General features: G+C 37.0%; 1 protein-coding gene across 2 annotated transcripts; it reads left to right on the plus strand.

Annotated features, from left to right (window-relative positions):
• LOC109708067 (AT-rich interactive domain-containing protein 2-like) lies at positions 734–11,202 on the plus strand. 2 transcript variants are annotated; one of them, XM_020229657.1, is made up of 3 exons: positions 734–1,945; positions 9,651–9,810; positions 10,913–11,048. In XM_020229657.1, the coding sequence occupies exons 1-3, from the start codon at positions 1,085–1,087 to the stop codon at positions 10,975–10,977; spliced, it is 1,086 nt and encodes a 361-aa protein (XP_020085246.1). In that variant the 5' UTR covers positions 734–1,084; the 3' UTR covers positions 10,978–11,048. The 2 variants fall into 2 exon arrangements, with proteins under 2 accessions (XP_020085246.1, XP_020085245.1); XM_020229656.1 differs by having other exon boundaries at positions 743–1,945; positions 9,651–10,498; positions 10,913–11,202.

The raw sequence follows: 15,558 nt of genomic DNA on the forward strand, positions 1-15,558 counted from the left end.
TATATGCTTTTTCCTCAACTCTATTTTATCTAATAGCGTTAGATAGACCTCAATACCAAACTAAGCCTAAATAATGCTAATAATTTACTATCTGAACAATCTGACGTTAATAGCAACTTGAATTCAAGAATTCATAGGAGTTTGAGAATGACTCGAAACTTGATATACTTGAAACCCTAAGCAATTATTACTACCTAAAGCACATAAAATTATACATTAAATACATGAAACATTTAGAAACCAAAAAAGTAATAACAGAATCAACTTATATTTGAAACATATTAACATGCCCTTATCCATCCGAGACAATCAAAATATAACTCGAATGATCTAAATATAAATTTGATTAATCCAAATCAGAGACAATACAATTCCAACTGAGTGAAAACCAATATAAATCAAGTCTGATCTATTTAAAATTCAAAATACTTTAAAATCAAACCGCCAAAACTCGACATAATTTGTAATTAAATGAGACTAAAATTTAATGGATCTTAACTGTGATCCAACCCGCCCGTTTGCCACCTCTAGGTACGTACCCTTCTCCATCCATCAATCCATCCATCCATCTATCTCACCTCTTAAAAAGTATACATTATAATATGTAAAGAAGATAATTAATACTTTTCATTAAAAAAAAAATACACATAAATCCACTTGGTACATCAAAACCCCACTAGCCCATGCCTCTCCTTTCCCTTCTCAAACCTAGGTTTTTGTGTATGCAACACCAAACCCTAAGTTTCGAAAGTAATTGGGAAATCAAAATAAAAAAAAAAAAGAGGAGTAAACCTTAAAAACCATCTCCCCAATTTCCCTCACCCCTTTGCCCTTGTTAGTCCCCCTAGAAAGTTCCCTTTCCTTCAAGGGCCTCAAAGCAAAAATGGCCTAAACCACCTCTCCCTCCCTTCTCTACTCTTTCTTTTCTTTTCTTTTCTTTTCTTTTTTAATTTTTTTTACACCTCTTACCCCCGACCGTTTATTTGATTATTTTCCTTTTCCAATTTACCCCGCCAATGGGCGGCCCCGCCGTGGCCGGGGCGGCGGCGCCGCCGCCGTGACCTCGCCGGAACCCTAGAGTGCCATGGCCGGGGGCGGCGCTCCTCCTCCTCCTCATCTTCCTCCTCCTCCTACTCTCGATGTCGCCGAGATCCTCTGCAAGCTCCAGAGCGTCGGCTTCTGCTCTGATCTCCCGGCGCCCGCCATTGCCGAGCTCGGCTTCTTCGATCGGGTGCTCTCAGCCTTCTTGAAGGAGATCTACCGGAGCGGGGAGATCCGGCCCCTCCCCGCCATGCTCGGCGACGGGCGCCATGTAAACTTGCTCGAGCTCTACGCGGCGGTGCGCGAGAGGGGCGGGTACGAGTCGGTCTCCGAGCACCGGTTGTGGGCGCCGGTGGCGGAGGCGATCGGTTTCGATTCAAGAGTCAGCTCTTCTTTGAAGCTGATCTATGCCAAGTACCTCGGTGCGCTCGATTGGTGGTTTCATGGGGTTTTTGAGAGGAATTGTAGTTTGTCGAACTTGGAGGAAGTGATCAAAGGAGCTAAAACTGGGGATTCGGATCAGATGAAGAAGGTTTGTAAACCTTCACCCCCTTCAGGTTCGAAGAAGGATCAGTTCTTGACCCCACCTAGAGATAGCCGGAAAAAATTGCAGCTCGATAATGGTGGGGGCGACAACGGCCTCGTTGTGGTGTTGGAGAAGGCTGTTGTGAACGGAGGGTCGTCTCTTCTTAAGAGGAAGAGAGACGTTTTTGTAGGGGTGGTGAACTGGTTGAGAAACATCGCGAGGAATCCTTCTTTTACGAAGTTGCATTCGTCATCGTCGGATGGGGCGAAAAATACACCTCACGTGGGTGGTGAACACTTTTCACTCGCACTTCAGTTGAGGGAGGCAATGTTTATTAAAAGAATTCGTAATGAGAACCCCAATGGTTCTCTCGGGAAGGTACTTGGTTTTGCTCATTTTGGTTTATTACTGTTTTCTTGCTTGGTGGAATATTATTTGACTGATAGGATGGTGAAATACGGGTGATCGATCACTGATCTTTCTACATAACTCTATTGTTATGTTGATGACTGCAGGTAGTAATGTTCAAACTAAAATGAGAGTAATTTTTACCATGTAGTTTTATAGAAACAAAAATTTTTCTAAAGGTTTAGGAAGAAAGAGTTCATAGATGGTTATATTTGCGTTATTAGTTATCAAGGGACCTTATTTTGGTCCATATTATTTGATGCTTTCTTATGCATATGTTTGACAGTAACAAGTGTTGAAGGAAATTTACTGCCAAGCATTCAGGAGGCCTTTTTTTTTTTTTTTCCTATTAAGCCCCAATCATTAGAAGGGATAATAGAAATGACATAATCTTCTATCCTTGGACTGGCATGTTATTATGATTTATAAAAGAAGGATCAGCTTTAGTTTGGTTGCTAAATTTCAGGAAAATGTGAGGATTATAGTGGTGGTTTTTTGGCAGAAATCTCTTCTTTGTCGGAGAAGAGAACCGACGAGGTAGAAACTCTAATTCTCTTAATTGATGAAATTAAGTGACGAAAATGAAAGGATGCTCAACTGCCGGTATGGGAGAAGTTTTAGGAGCACCCAATATCTAATCCGAAACTCGCACCCGCGATGCTTGTGGTTAGAGACCTGCTTTATATGATTTTGTGTTGCACTATGGTGCTTTTTAAGCACTCTTCTTTGTTCATCCCGCTCAACTAAATTTGCATCCCATAGTAAGATGATCCGACGACATAAGATGGAGTGGTTAGAGAAGGTCGTCCATAGAGAACCTCAAACAGGGTCGTACATTTTCATAAATGGTGCGAGATATTGTAGGACCACTTCGCCCGTGTCAAAAATTGGATCCTTTTCTTTAGTTGCTCGTCTACATAACATCTGACATAAGTTTCCAAGTTTTGATTTGGCACCTCTATTTGGCCATTAGCTTGAGAATGGTGAGACATGCTCATGCATTAGTGCCCTATAAAGCAAAATACTCTTGCTAAGAAGCACTAAGGAATATTGGATCTTGATAAAACATAGCAGATTTGGCCATGCCATGTAACTTTGCAATATGGTCTACGGATGAGAGAGAACCACGAAGTGTGCGTTGTTGGTGAGTCGATTGACTATTTTCATGATTATGGACTTTCCTTGAGATTTTGGAAGGTTTCTCAATGAAGTTCATTGAAATTTCCTCTTAAATGTGCTCTAGAATCGACAATCTCTAAAGTAAGCTTGTGAGCTTGGCTGATCTTTTTTCTTGGTAGACAGGGCACTTTGAAACAAGGATTTAAGTGCCACGGCACGGGGTTGTGGCGGGAACTTGCAGGCACAGTGCGTGTCAGGCTGTGCCGATACATGCCGGTCACAAAAAATACATGTGTGCCAACACACAATGGCGTAAATTATTTATTTTCTTTAGCAACGAAGTATTCTAATTACTTATGTATCTTTATCAAATCTTTTGAACTTTACAAAGAGATTACTTACTAATTTAAAGAAAAATGGGTTTTAAGTTGTGCCATCCTCACGAGGCTATATCTTGCCGATCTCTTGTTGGCACGATACGACACAATGGATACAGCCTATGCCAATGGGCACTTAAATCCTCGCTTTGAAATATATTCCATGATATATCTACGCATGCCTAGCCAAGAGAAAATTGTTCTAAGTCGCTTAAAGGTTTTCAGAAATCTGACATGACCTACAAGCAGTGTGTCGTGAACATGATGTAAACCTTCTCTTTCCATATTGAATCAATGCCTAGTACAGTGCAGCCACGGTAGTATATAATGGGATCTCAAAACACATATCCCTCAGGAGTGCTCGTCGGATCTTCTAATTGGCTCTTAAAGATTCTAGAGCTCCTCATCCTAAAAGTAGTTAGAAATAATTTTGTCCAAGAAAGGAAAAGTTGGAAAACTTACAATCATGAGCTTGGACGAGTTGGTATCGCACCCAAAAAGGGCATTGTCATTGGAATCTACCTCATTTTCTTATACTGGATTTTCATAATCATATCCCAATAGTTTGAAAAGCCAGGTAGTGTGCTAAAGTAGCAATTCGCTACACCAACAAGTATGCTCTGATGGTTGGTGCGCATAATGAAACGTCAACCAAGGAGGTATGATCGCCACCCTTTGACTGCCGAGCAATATGAGAATGATGAATTATCTTGGTTGAGTTTCATGATGTTTCATTACGAGCAGTTGATTTAGGTAGCAAGAAAAGCCATCGTAATCATAATTCATAAACTAAGATAAAAGATCTTGATGATTTATGGAGTGGTATAAAACTGGTGATGGCCTAAATCCCATCACATTTTACTACAAAGATAATAAGGCCTTGATTTAGTAGGTTGGTTTCAACCTTATGATCAAGGATTAAAGTGCCATGACATAAGGGTGTGTTGTTGTTTGCTTCGCACGGTATGGCAATGGCACGTTTTCGTATCGACACATAGCATGCTTGTATGCCGATAGATACGCATGACCTCCTAATGACACACTTTGGTATGAGCTTATTTTGATATTTTTTGCTCCTAATAAGTTATTATAATGTTATTTTAAAAGGTTTAGTCAAATAATTATGAATATTGACTATGTATAGCTTACTATATTCACTAGTTAATATACTGGTAAGCTTTTTTTATATATAAAGTACAACTATATCTTATAAAGAGTAGAAATTAAAATACAATAATAAAATTCATTAGTACAATAATTATATAAATTTACGTCTTTACAAAGAGATGACGGTTTAATTCCAAATAGATTGTCGCAGTTGATCATAAATATTTATTAGATCTATCCATAAAAATTTAGCAATAAATTATATGACAAATAAATTAAATAAATTTAAGTATTAATTGATTTAATTTAACATTTAAGTTTATCAGTATTTTCAATCTTTTAACTCCAATAATAGAATTTTATATTAGATGTTTTTCAAAATTTGATTTGCAAGTTCGATTTTGTGCCTCTGATGCAGGACAAATTAAGAAAACCCTAATCTATCTTGCAAGTGATGAGCCCAAAATCAATTTAAAACCAAATTTAGAATTTTCTAAAATTTCAGATTAATTTTCAGATTTTTTTTTTGTTGTATTTTTTTTTTAAAAAATAGCTAATAATAAAGAAAAGCAAATTTAGAAGAAAGATAAGAAAAAAATAGATGAAAGAGAAAAGATGATGAAGGAGAAGGTAGAACCTTTTAGTAAGAAGAATTTTGTCGGCGCACACGACAAGAGAGAGGAAAGGAAGAAGATACCACGACCGCAGTCCATTGATTGAAAAGGCGCGAGGCGCGAAAAGGCGCAAGACCCTCCTGGAGTCTAGGCGCGAGGCGCACTGCGAGGCGCGCGCCTTAAGAAGGCGAGGCGCACAGTAATTTAATTTGATATTCTACATTAAAAAAACTCCAAAATAACTATACAAAACTAAAATAACTATAAAAAAGTAAAGAAAACACATGCATATAGGTTCTCAAGTTAAAAAAAATATATTTCGACTTTCAACTTAAAAGTGATTGTGGTGCCAATGTTTTCATTTGGCCTCAAGAAGGAGAAGAGGGCGATAAAAGGAGAGAGTGGTAGGAGGAGAGGCGATAGATTGATTTCATTAGGGTTTTTTTAGGTTTCTTTTAGATTCTTTTACTAATCTTATTGGGCTAAAACATAAAATTTATATCCGAAACCCAATAACCCAAAAACTTTAATCCAAAATCCAAAAAATATTAAATATGCCGAGGCGCGCGCCTCAGGGCCTAGGCGCGCGCCTCAGCAATAGCGCCTTGCCTCGCTATTGTTGAGGCGCGGAGGCCCGCGCCTTGCGCCTAGGCGCTGAGGTGCGCGCCTCAGGCCCACCTTTTCAAACACTGCCACAGTCAAATCATAAACATCAAACTGATTTTCATTACTCCTCCCCAAATTACAAATTATAGGCTATATTTATAACCTTCCAACCGTAATCCTAATCCAATTCAAATCCCAAGATTTTAGGGATATTTTCCTAATTCGAGTATATCTAAAATCTAAACCATATCCCTAATTTTTAGGGATTTATTCCATATGATAAATCCTAAAAATCTTCACAAAAACGAGTAAAACAAATTAACAAGTAAAATAATTCCAAAAATTAGAAAAAAGTTTAAAACCTAAACGAATCAATCCTATCCGCACCCGATTCTGTATCATTTGCTTCCGCTGCGCAGGATCTCGTCCTCGAGATACCTATTGATGCTCGAAGATATTTTGGATATGGCCCAAGAATTCCATCACCTGTAGCGAAGCCAACTCGACGTAGAAGCAAGTTTTTGCCTATCTTTTTCAACTTCACAATATTACTTAATTTACAAGACATGAATTTCAATTTTGATCTGGCACAGTCGAACGAATAAGTATTTTCATATCCATTGTGCTTCACTTTGTGATCATACATCCATGGCCTTCCAAGTAGTATATGTGTGACTTTCATAGGTAGAACATCACACGATACTTGTTGAATTAACTTACCAATTGAATATACCACTAGGCATTGCCGAGTGACTTTCAAATTTTGGTTATTTACCCATGCCAACTTGTAAGGCTCAGGATGCAGTGTGGTCTTCAATTTCAGTTTGTCAACGGCTTCTTTAGAAATAATGTTGGCACAACTTCCCAAGTCTATAACCATTGAACAAACTTGTCTATTACAAAGAACTCGAGTTTGAAAGATGGTATGGCGCTTCCACTCCTTATCGTCTTCTGTTGCGTGGGTTGAGAGCATCGGCCTAATAACTCCGCAATGTTCAAGCTCTTTATCATATTCGGGCTCGTGCACTTCAATATCATCATCATCATATGGTACGACGCATAAATTTTCAAAATCATCATGTGCTTGAGCCATTGCTAAGTTGCGCTGTGGACATTGGTGAGCATAGTGCCCGGCCTTGTCGCACTTGAAACACCTGCCTTCTTTTTTCTTTGACGCCTCAAAGATTGATGCCTTAGGGGATGCCTAGGGAGTGGATATTGGTTGCTTCATCTTTTCGGACGCAGTGTAGTGGTGCTCAGATCTTGACTCAGGATTGCGTAGAAAGTTAGGCCGCGTCGGTGAAGCATGCGCATTTTGCTCCTCCACAATCTGGTGTGCAACTTGAACTGCGTCAGCAAGGGAGAGGAATCGACTGGAGGCTAACTTTTCAGCAATATTGGAATGGAGGCCTCGTCGATACATGGTAATCAACAAATCCTCACTCCATGGAAATTCTGATCGTGCTGCCAGATGGTTGAAACGTGAAGTGTACTCCTCGACTGTCATGCTACCTTGAGTTAACTTGGTAAATTGGTATTGAACGCGCTGCCTATAATCAATTGGTACGAATTGACGTGTCATAGCTCTTTTCATATCCTCCCACATACGAACATCCATATAAGGATGTTGCCTGTTCTCGTGTCCACCAAATACGTGCTGTACCACGAAGTTTTGATTCTACAATCATAATTTTTTGATCTTCCGCAGGCTGGTACCAACGAAAATATGCCTCTAGGCTGTAAACCCAGTCTAAAAATATTTCGGGGTCCATGTCACCATGAAACTCCTCCACATGAAACTTGATACCTCTTTGATTTTCTGTAGCTTTGGTATGAGATGTAGTGGTTTGAGTTTGCGGCGGGGTATTTTGAATAGATTGAGGAATAACAGGAGGTAAGGGAGGGACGGAAGTTGCGGATGTTAGAGAGGAGCCCGTGGGCGGTGGAGATTTAGAATGAATGAGGTTTTCAAATAGCTGTTTGATTTCCGCTAATTGTTGGTTAGTTGATTGCAAATTAGTTTCTAACTTTTCAAAACGAGTGTTGGTAGAAAGTTTAAATTCTTCAAGCATTGAACTAAGTTCTGCGTTTGTTGGCATTTTGAAAATTAATTTATTAATCAACTTTTCTCTGATACCAAAACTAATGCAGGACAAATTAAGAAAACCCTAATCTATCTTGCAAGCGATGAGCCCAAAATCAATTTAAAACCAAATTTAGAATTTTCTAAAATTTCAGATTAATTTTCAGATTTTTTTTTGTTGTAATTTTTTTTTTTTTAAAATAGCTAATAATAAAGAAAAGCAAATTTAGAAGAAAGATAAGAAAGAAATAGATGAAAGAGAAAAGATGATGAAGGAGAAGGTAGAACCTTTTAGTAAGAAGAATTTTGTCGGCGCACAGGACAAGAGAGGAAAGGAAGAAGATACCACGACCGCAGTCAAATCATAAATATCAAATTGATTTTCATTACACGTCCCCAAATTACAAATTATAGGCTATATTTATAACCTTCCAACCGTAATCCTAATCTAATTCAAATCCCAAGATTTTAGGTATATTTCCCTAATTCGAGTATATCTAAAATCTAAACCATATCCCTAATTTTTAGAGATTTATTCCATATGATAAATCCTAAAAATCTTCACAAAAACGACTAAAATAAATTAACAAGTAAAATAATTCCGAAAATTAGAAAAGAGTTTAAAACCTAAACGAATCAATCCTATCCGCACCCGATTCTGCATTAGCCTCGATTCGCCGCACGATTCGTGCTGCGATAAATTTTGAAAAAATAATTTGTGAAGAAAAAATGGATGTTTGTTGTGGAAACGGAGGGCTCGGCCCCTCGTGGTATGGAGCGGAGCCCCCCGCGGGTGGGGAGTGTGCAAAAGGAGGAAATAAAAACCGCAACAGAAAAAGGGAGTGTGCAAAAAGAGAGGGAAAAAAAACCACAACAGAATAAATAAAAAAAAAAAGAACAACCAACACGATACTGTGTCGCGATACCCACTGGCGTATACGGGGGGTCCTGCGAGACCCCCTCCTATACTGTGTCCCCATACTTGGGGCACGGTATGTGCAGCCCATATTGGGGGCACGGTACGGCACGGGGCGGCATCTTGCTTATGATTATCGACTGATCGTGATTATTGTATTGAGTATTTTAGGGTGACCGTTTGGTCACGGATGTAATGTTTTAGCATGGTATGGCAGATCATACAGTTTATGGCTCACTTTTTGTGCAGATAGTATTTCGGTAAAAGTTCTAACAGCCTCAACGTAATTGGCTTAACTTTTTGTTTCTATTTATCTATTTTACAAAGAAAAAATAAGGCGGGCCATCTAATTTTTACTATTAATTTAAATTAGTGGTTATTATGTGTTATTGAAGTATATCTTTTTTTTTTTTTTGTTCAAAATAATTATTGCAGTTGTTGGTTGATGTGTCGAACGCCTTTAAACAATGATGCATATAAATATAGCTCCGAATATGTAGGTAATTTTGTGTGACCTCATCATTTTTATTTTCCCTTTCGCAATCAAAAGAAGTGTAGATGAAGAAAAGAGATTATCCAGTAAAGAAAATGGTCTTAGATGCAGCCAAGATCTCACCAGTTGGCTCAAGTTGGGAAAATTGAATTGTTGATTGTTTCGATAGGTGATATAAATACAATTATTGTCATTTGTTGAGTGTCAATTTGTTCATAGCTATTAGTTGGTTGTTTATGCATATCCTTGGTTGGAAAACATGCTGTTTGTTGGCTTTCATTGCTCACCTCCATCTTTTTTATTTTGTAGTAGCTTATGATTTGAGTCAGAACAAAAATGACTTATCCATTCTTCTTTCAGAAAGGGCAGAAGATATGCCCCTCCATGTATGATTGTACTACAAGTACCAATCCACAGACTAAAGAGAAAACAAGATATAGTCAGAGGCTTCAATCTATGGGTGAGCAACCTAATTTAGGCAATTGTGCAGAAATATCAGCTCCTGATACTGAAATGAAAGGTAAATCTACAGACACTTCACATTTGCTATCTAAAGATCAGCAAGAGAGAGACACGATACCTGTCGGTCGTCGATTTCAAGCACAAGTCCCCGAATGGACTGGCAAGCCTGTAATTTCTGACGACCCTGAGACCTTAAAATGGTTAGGCACAAGAATCTGGCCATTAGAAAATGAAGAAAAAAGAGAATCATTTAACAATGATGGTCCTATTGGACAGGGAAGGAAAGATAATTGCGGGTGTGATAAGCCTGGTTTAGTAGATTGTGTTAGGTTTCATATAGCAGAGAAGAGGCTCCAATTGAAACGTGAATTGGGTTCAGCTTTTTACTCGTGGGGATTCCATAAAATGGGTGAGGAAGTTGCTCTTTCATGGACCGAAGAAGAGGAAAGGAAATTCAAATCCATTGTCAGCTTAAACCCACCCTCTTTGGATAAGAATTACTGGGACCATCTGTATATAAACTTTCCTTCTAAGGGAAGGAAAAATCTAGTGAGCTATTATTTTAATGTATTTCTTCTTTGGCGAAGAAGTTACCAAAACCGGGTTACTCCAAATAATATCGACAGTGATGATGAGGAGTCAGAATTTGGCTTCTTAAGTAATCCTTTTGGCCATGATGCGATTATATTTCGTGATCCAGCATGTCTTACTTGCAGCCAGAATACACAATGCATGGATATAGATGAGTAGGTGCAAATTAAAATTCGAGGATGATTTTTGAATGCGGAAATTATAATTGGTGAATTATTCAGGAAATTTAACCTGATTAATTGCGAGCAAACTATCCTCTTTTGGATGGATAGATTATGCCCTGATCAGAACAATTTTGCAGAGGCACTGTGGAATTGTCATGGTTTGTTGTATCATTTGACTGGAGAAGCCAACAGTGTACTACTTGACAATTGATGCAATCCCAATCTCGATAAACATTGTCATTGGAAGTTCAAGCACCAGTGCAACAAATTTGAAATTGCAATGGAAGCATGCTCTACGATCTGTCCTAAAATTACTTGGCTCAAAGTGTTTTCTTAATCTTTTCGTGCTTTTAGTGAAATATATACTCTGTCAATATAACCTATGCTCACTCAAATTATGTCCAGGGGTCGACAAACTCATGTCATTGCCTTATTGCTGGACATATCTTGCAATTTTGTCGTTGGTATGAGAAGAGAATGGAACAGCATGAAAATAGAGGTAACTATTGTTGTTTTGTAATTCAGATCTTCATATTTCTTTCGATTGTGTTGTTGCAGGACATTTGGTTTTTGTGCTTATGAGTCCTATCATTCTTTACAAAATCAGTTGTGTAGAACATGAATAGGCTTTTACTTTCCCCCTCTACTATTTTGCATGTTAGTTGCCCAATTTGAAGTGATCCCTGTTGTTGTAATGATCTGGTGCTTAGGTAGGAATAGGATGAAGTATTTTTGAATCTTTTCATCTACATTTTAACTAGTAATTGAAATAGGAAAGGACAGGTTTTTTGAAGCAGCAGATCTTGCACTATATTGGAACCAAAAGAAGAATAAGAAAGAAGGGAGCAGGTTCTTTGAAAGGGTGTGTAAGACTCTGTAGGCTCAATGATCCGAAAAATGACACTTATAAAACTGGGGTTCCACTTAAAAGATTGTTTAGTACTTCGTGTTTGAAGCATCAATTGTTTTGTACTTGGTGTTTGAAGCATCAATTGTGACAACAAGGGTTTATTTATCTGTCTTGCAATTCCTTGGAGTCTAATTGAGCGCAAAATTTGTAACGACCCGACCCGTTAGCAATAATAACTCGTTGGGCCCAAACCACCGGTCAAAAATGCTTAAGTTCAGTTTATTATTACTAGCGGATCGGGTCGTTACAATTGGTATCAAAGCCGAATATCAGGCGGAAGTGTGACAGCTAAGTGCTATGCGGAGCAAAATGCTACACCAATAAATTTGGTGGGAGCCACCACTTGAACCCATATGAGCCTTCTTTACAATTTCATATCACCTGGTAATTCTAGTCTGCATCTGTGATCTATTTGGACCCGACGAGACCTGTAGAATTTCACATCGTCTGGTAATTCTGATCTGCATATGTGACCTGTTTGGACCTGACGAAATGTCAGTGTCTAAATAGGGGGAGTTTGTAATGCCTCAATAATTCCACATCGAATGAGAGAATATATAAGGTCTACACGCTAGTAAATAATAAATTGGGCTTAAAGGAGATTTTCTGAAGGACTCAGTTGGAAAACTTAGCTTTTATGATGTTGAATGATTATTCTCATCCATTGATATCGCCTTTCTTTGTTTACCACTTGTTACGTGGTCTTTTACTAAGTTTCATATGAGAAAGAAACCAGCGTTTAAAATAAATATTTTACGATTTGAAAAACTTGAAGATTTGTTTCTTTTGCTCCTGTTGTTCGTTCGGGCATGTTTGTAAAGCTTGAATTTAATGCATAGTTGGTTCTTTTGTTAGTTTCCTCGCAATTAGTTTCTATTTGATTTTCTTGGTTAAGTGCCTGTTTGGTATTGAAACAAGTTTTCTTTAGATTTGATAGTATGTGAATGTGGATGTCAAAATTTAGCATTTGATATGTTTGTATTCAAAATCGCATCCGAAAAAATGATGCGAATATAATTTATGAAAACTTCGACCATGTTCACCCGCCCTAGAGAGAGAGAGAGAGAGAGAGAGAGAGAGAGAGAGAGATATGAGTTGGAATACTAGTATTTTGGGCTTTTTTTTTGAGAGATTAGGTAGGACTAGGGGTGGCAATCAAGCTCGCCGTTCGCGAGCCAGCTCGAAAGGAGCTCGAGATCGAATCGCTCGTTTACAAACGAGCCGAACAGGAGCTGAAATTTTTGGCTCGTTTAATAAACGAGCCGAACACGAGCTGGGTCAGTTTGCTCGTGTTTGGCTGGATAACAGCTCGAATACATATATTTTATATTTATATAATTTATTTAATTTATATTTATATATATAAATAAATAATTATATATATAAAATATAAAATTTTATTTTTTGGTTTTTAGTTTAATCTAAATATAAAGCCCAACTTAATTATAAAAAGATCATTTATATGTAGAATTTCAACTATTAAATCAAAGTCAAATGGGTAAGATCTCATAAATTTATTTTTTATATATATATTTTTTATAATTCTTTTAACTTGTTGTTCATGAGACAGCTCGTGCTCGGCTCGTTAATAGACGAGCCGCACACGATCGAGCTGAATTTTTCGTCGACTCGATATTTTAACGAGCTAACTCGTATTCGGCTCGTTTATGAAACGAGTCGAACACGAGCCGGTCTTAACTCGCTCGTGTGAGGCGGGCTCGTGGTCGGCTCGTTGACACCCCTATCTTCAGATATATATATATTCCATAATTAGTTAGTTTGAAATGCTCTCTGCTGAGTGGTATATGATAATTAATTATCTTAAAAAAATTAAAAGAGATTGCTTCCAATTTTTTATTTATTTATTTTTTTTTATTTTTTATTTCTGAATAAATAAGTTGAATTTCTTTGCCATCCGGCCGAGTGGTAACTCTCTAAAATGTTGGCTAAAAGTTAGCCCTTGGATGAAGGAGTGAAATACTTACCACCGATCTTTTTGCGGTGTATACGTAGTATTTTTTTTATTTTGAAATATTAGAAATTAATTCAAAATTTTTTCTAAAATTTAGAATGTAGGTGTAAGATTTACACCCCTTTTGTGGTGTATAATTAGGATTTTCTTCGTCTTAGTTACTCTCATGTATTAAAAACTGTATTAATTTTTACCTTGCAGTTTGTCATTTATCTTAAATAGGTTCAAAATTTTTTACATAATTGATGAACTATGTGTCATGGACACTTCTATAAGCCTCGCGTGTACGGACACGCGTCCAATGTGGACACTTCTTGAACGTGCGTTCAATACCGATTCATAGCGCATATAATTAAAAAATATATATATATATATTTATTTTTATTTTTTTATGTATATATAAGATAAGATGATAAATATTTTAGCGCGCTTTTTGATGAATGCATATAAATTTTTCTAGACAATATAAATAAATTATGTATAGTAGAGAATTTTTTTCTTACAATATATGAATTATTAATGAAAACTTTACTAACTTTTATTCATATGAGGAATATACTAATATTGTACCAATATTAATATTTTATATATAATAAATATATATTAATATACTAATAATATGAATTATGCTACTATACTATCAATAGTACCAAGCCTTTGGTACTATTGAGTTTTTGGCCGTTGGATGAAAGGATGTGCGGTTAGGATGATAGTGGTCCCCTAGGGTTGAGTGGTTGATTGGTTTAATAGTATAATCTAACGGATGGAAATGATCAAAGGATAGATCTAACGGTAGAAAACTCAATAGTACCAAGGGCTTGGTACTATCGATAGTATAATAGCCGGGCTCCTAATAATATTATATTTTATTAGTGGTCTTTATGCCATATCCGTGTTCGAATATCTTGAAAATTGTCGAGTCATCGTGTCCGAATCGTGTCGTGTCCCATATCAGTGTCAGCGTCCGTGACGTCTAATCGATGAATTTGATCACAAAACTTTACAAGAATGAATTGACAACAGATCTAGCGCTGACTCCTTCAACGAGACGTAATTGGGATGCTCTTCACTTATAAAGTTTTATCTCGAAATTATAACACTGTATTGAACGAGAGATTCAAAAGGAGATCAATATTTGTAAACTATTTAGCTTTTTTTTTTTTTTTTTTTTTTTTTTTTTTTTTTTTTTTGTTTACAATTGCTTCAAATTTGGTCCACATCCACATGCATGTCCTGCACCATTGACATTGGTGGGCAAATCTGAGTCCAATTAAGAAAGATTTTGATTTTTGTCGCTTTGCTAAAATTTCAAAAAAGCAACACGAGATCAGAAGCACGTTTCGATTCGTAATTTGCTCCATGTGTCTTTTGATGTGATCAAAGTCCAAAAGCTACTATTTTTTATATACTTTTTTAATTGGTTTCGTTATCCCTTAAAATAGGGCAATTTTAATTTGGATCGTTTCTTAACGAACTTAATTCTATAATAATTTAAGACTCTTTCTAGATGATCTTTTATTAGGTTTGATACGATCGACTACGACGTGTCAGAGTCAGTGTAGGCGAGGGTGTTAATACTAATTCTGAGATGTTTTTATTACACAAATATTTTGGTTGACGTTTTTCACTATACATGTTTAATATGCTATGTATTTTCATTTGCAACTTTCAAAATTACATGAGGTTTCAAAATTTATATGAAACTAGGATGGGAAGTGGTCTCGACCGTTAGTAGACACCGTTTGGATGTTAAAATAAGTTATTTAATAATTATTTATTTAGTATAAAGTTTTTAGGGTTTATGCTTATATGCCCAGTACTGCTATTGAAAATTTTTAAATTTATAACTCGATACCTAAATACCTTTCTAAACCCAATCCCATAAATAAACCCTAGAGGGAAAAGAAACATTTAAAAATCCGAGAGTTGGTGACACAGACTCCTAAGGTCCTGACGTTCTCATCAGCCCAATAACACACACAGCTCAGAATGTTTAAACCTAGTTATTATTACTTGTGTCTGCGATCTCTTATATATCCAATCACAACCTAATTTCTATCTAATATGGGACTAAATTGGGTGTCACATACTTCTCTCATTTAGGTTTGACGTTTTCATCAGCCCAATCACACACACATCCTACTATCATCAGACGATGTGAGACTTGTC

This window comes from Ananas comosus, linkage group 3, assembly GCF_001540865.1.
Source record: "Ananas comosus cultivar F153 linkage group 3, ASM154086v1, whole genome shotgun sequence".
In the NCBI taxonomy this organism is placed as follows: domain Eukaryota; kingdom Viridiplantae; phylum Streptophyta; class Magnoliopsida; order Poales; family Bromeliaceae; genus Ananas; species Ananas comosus.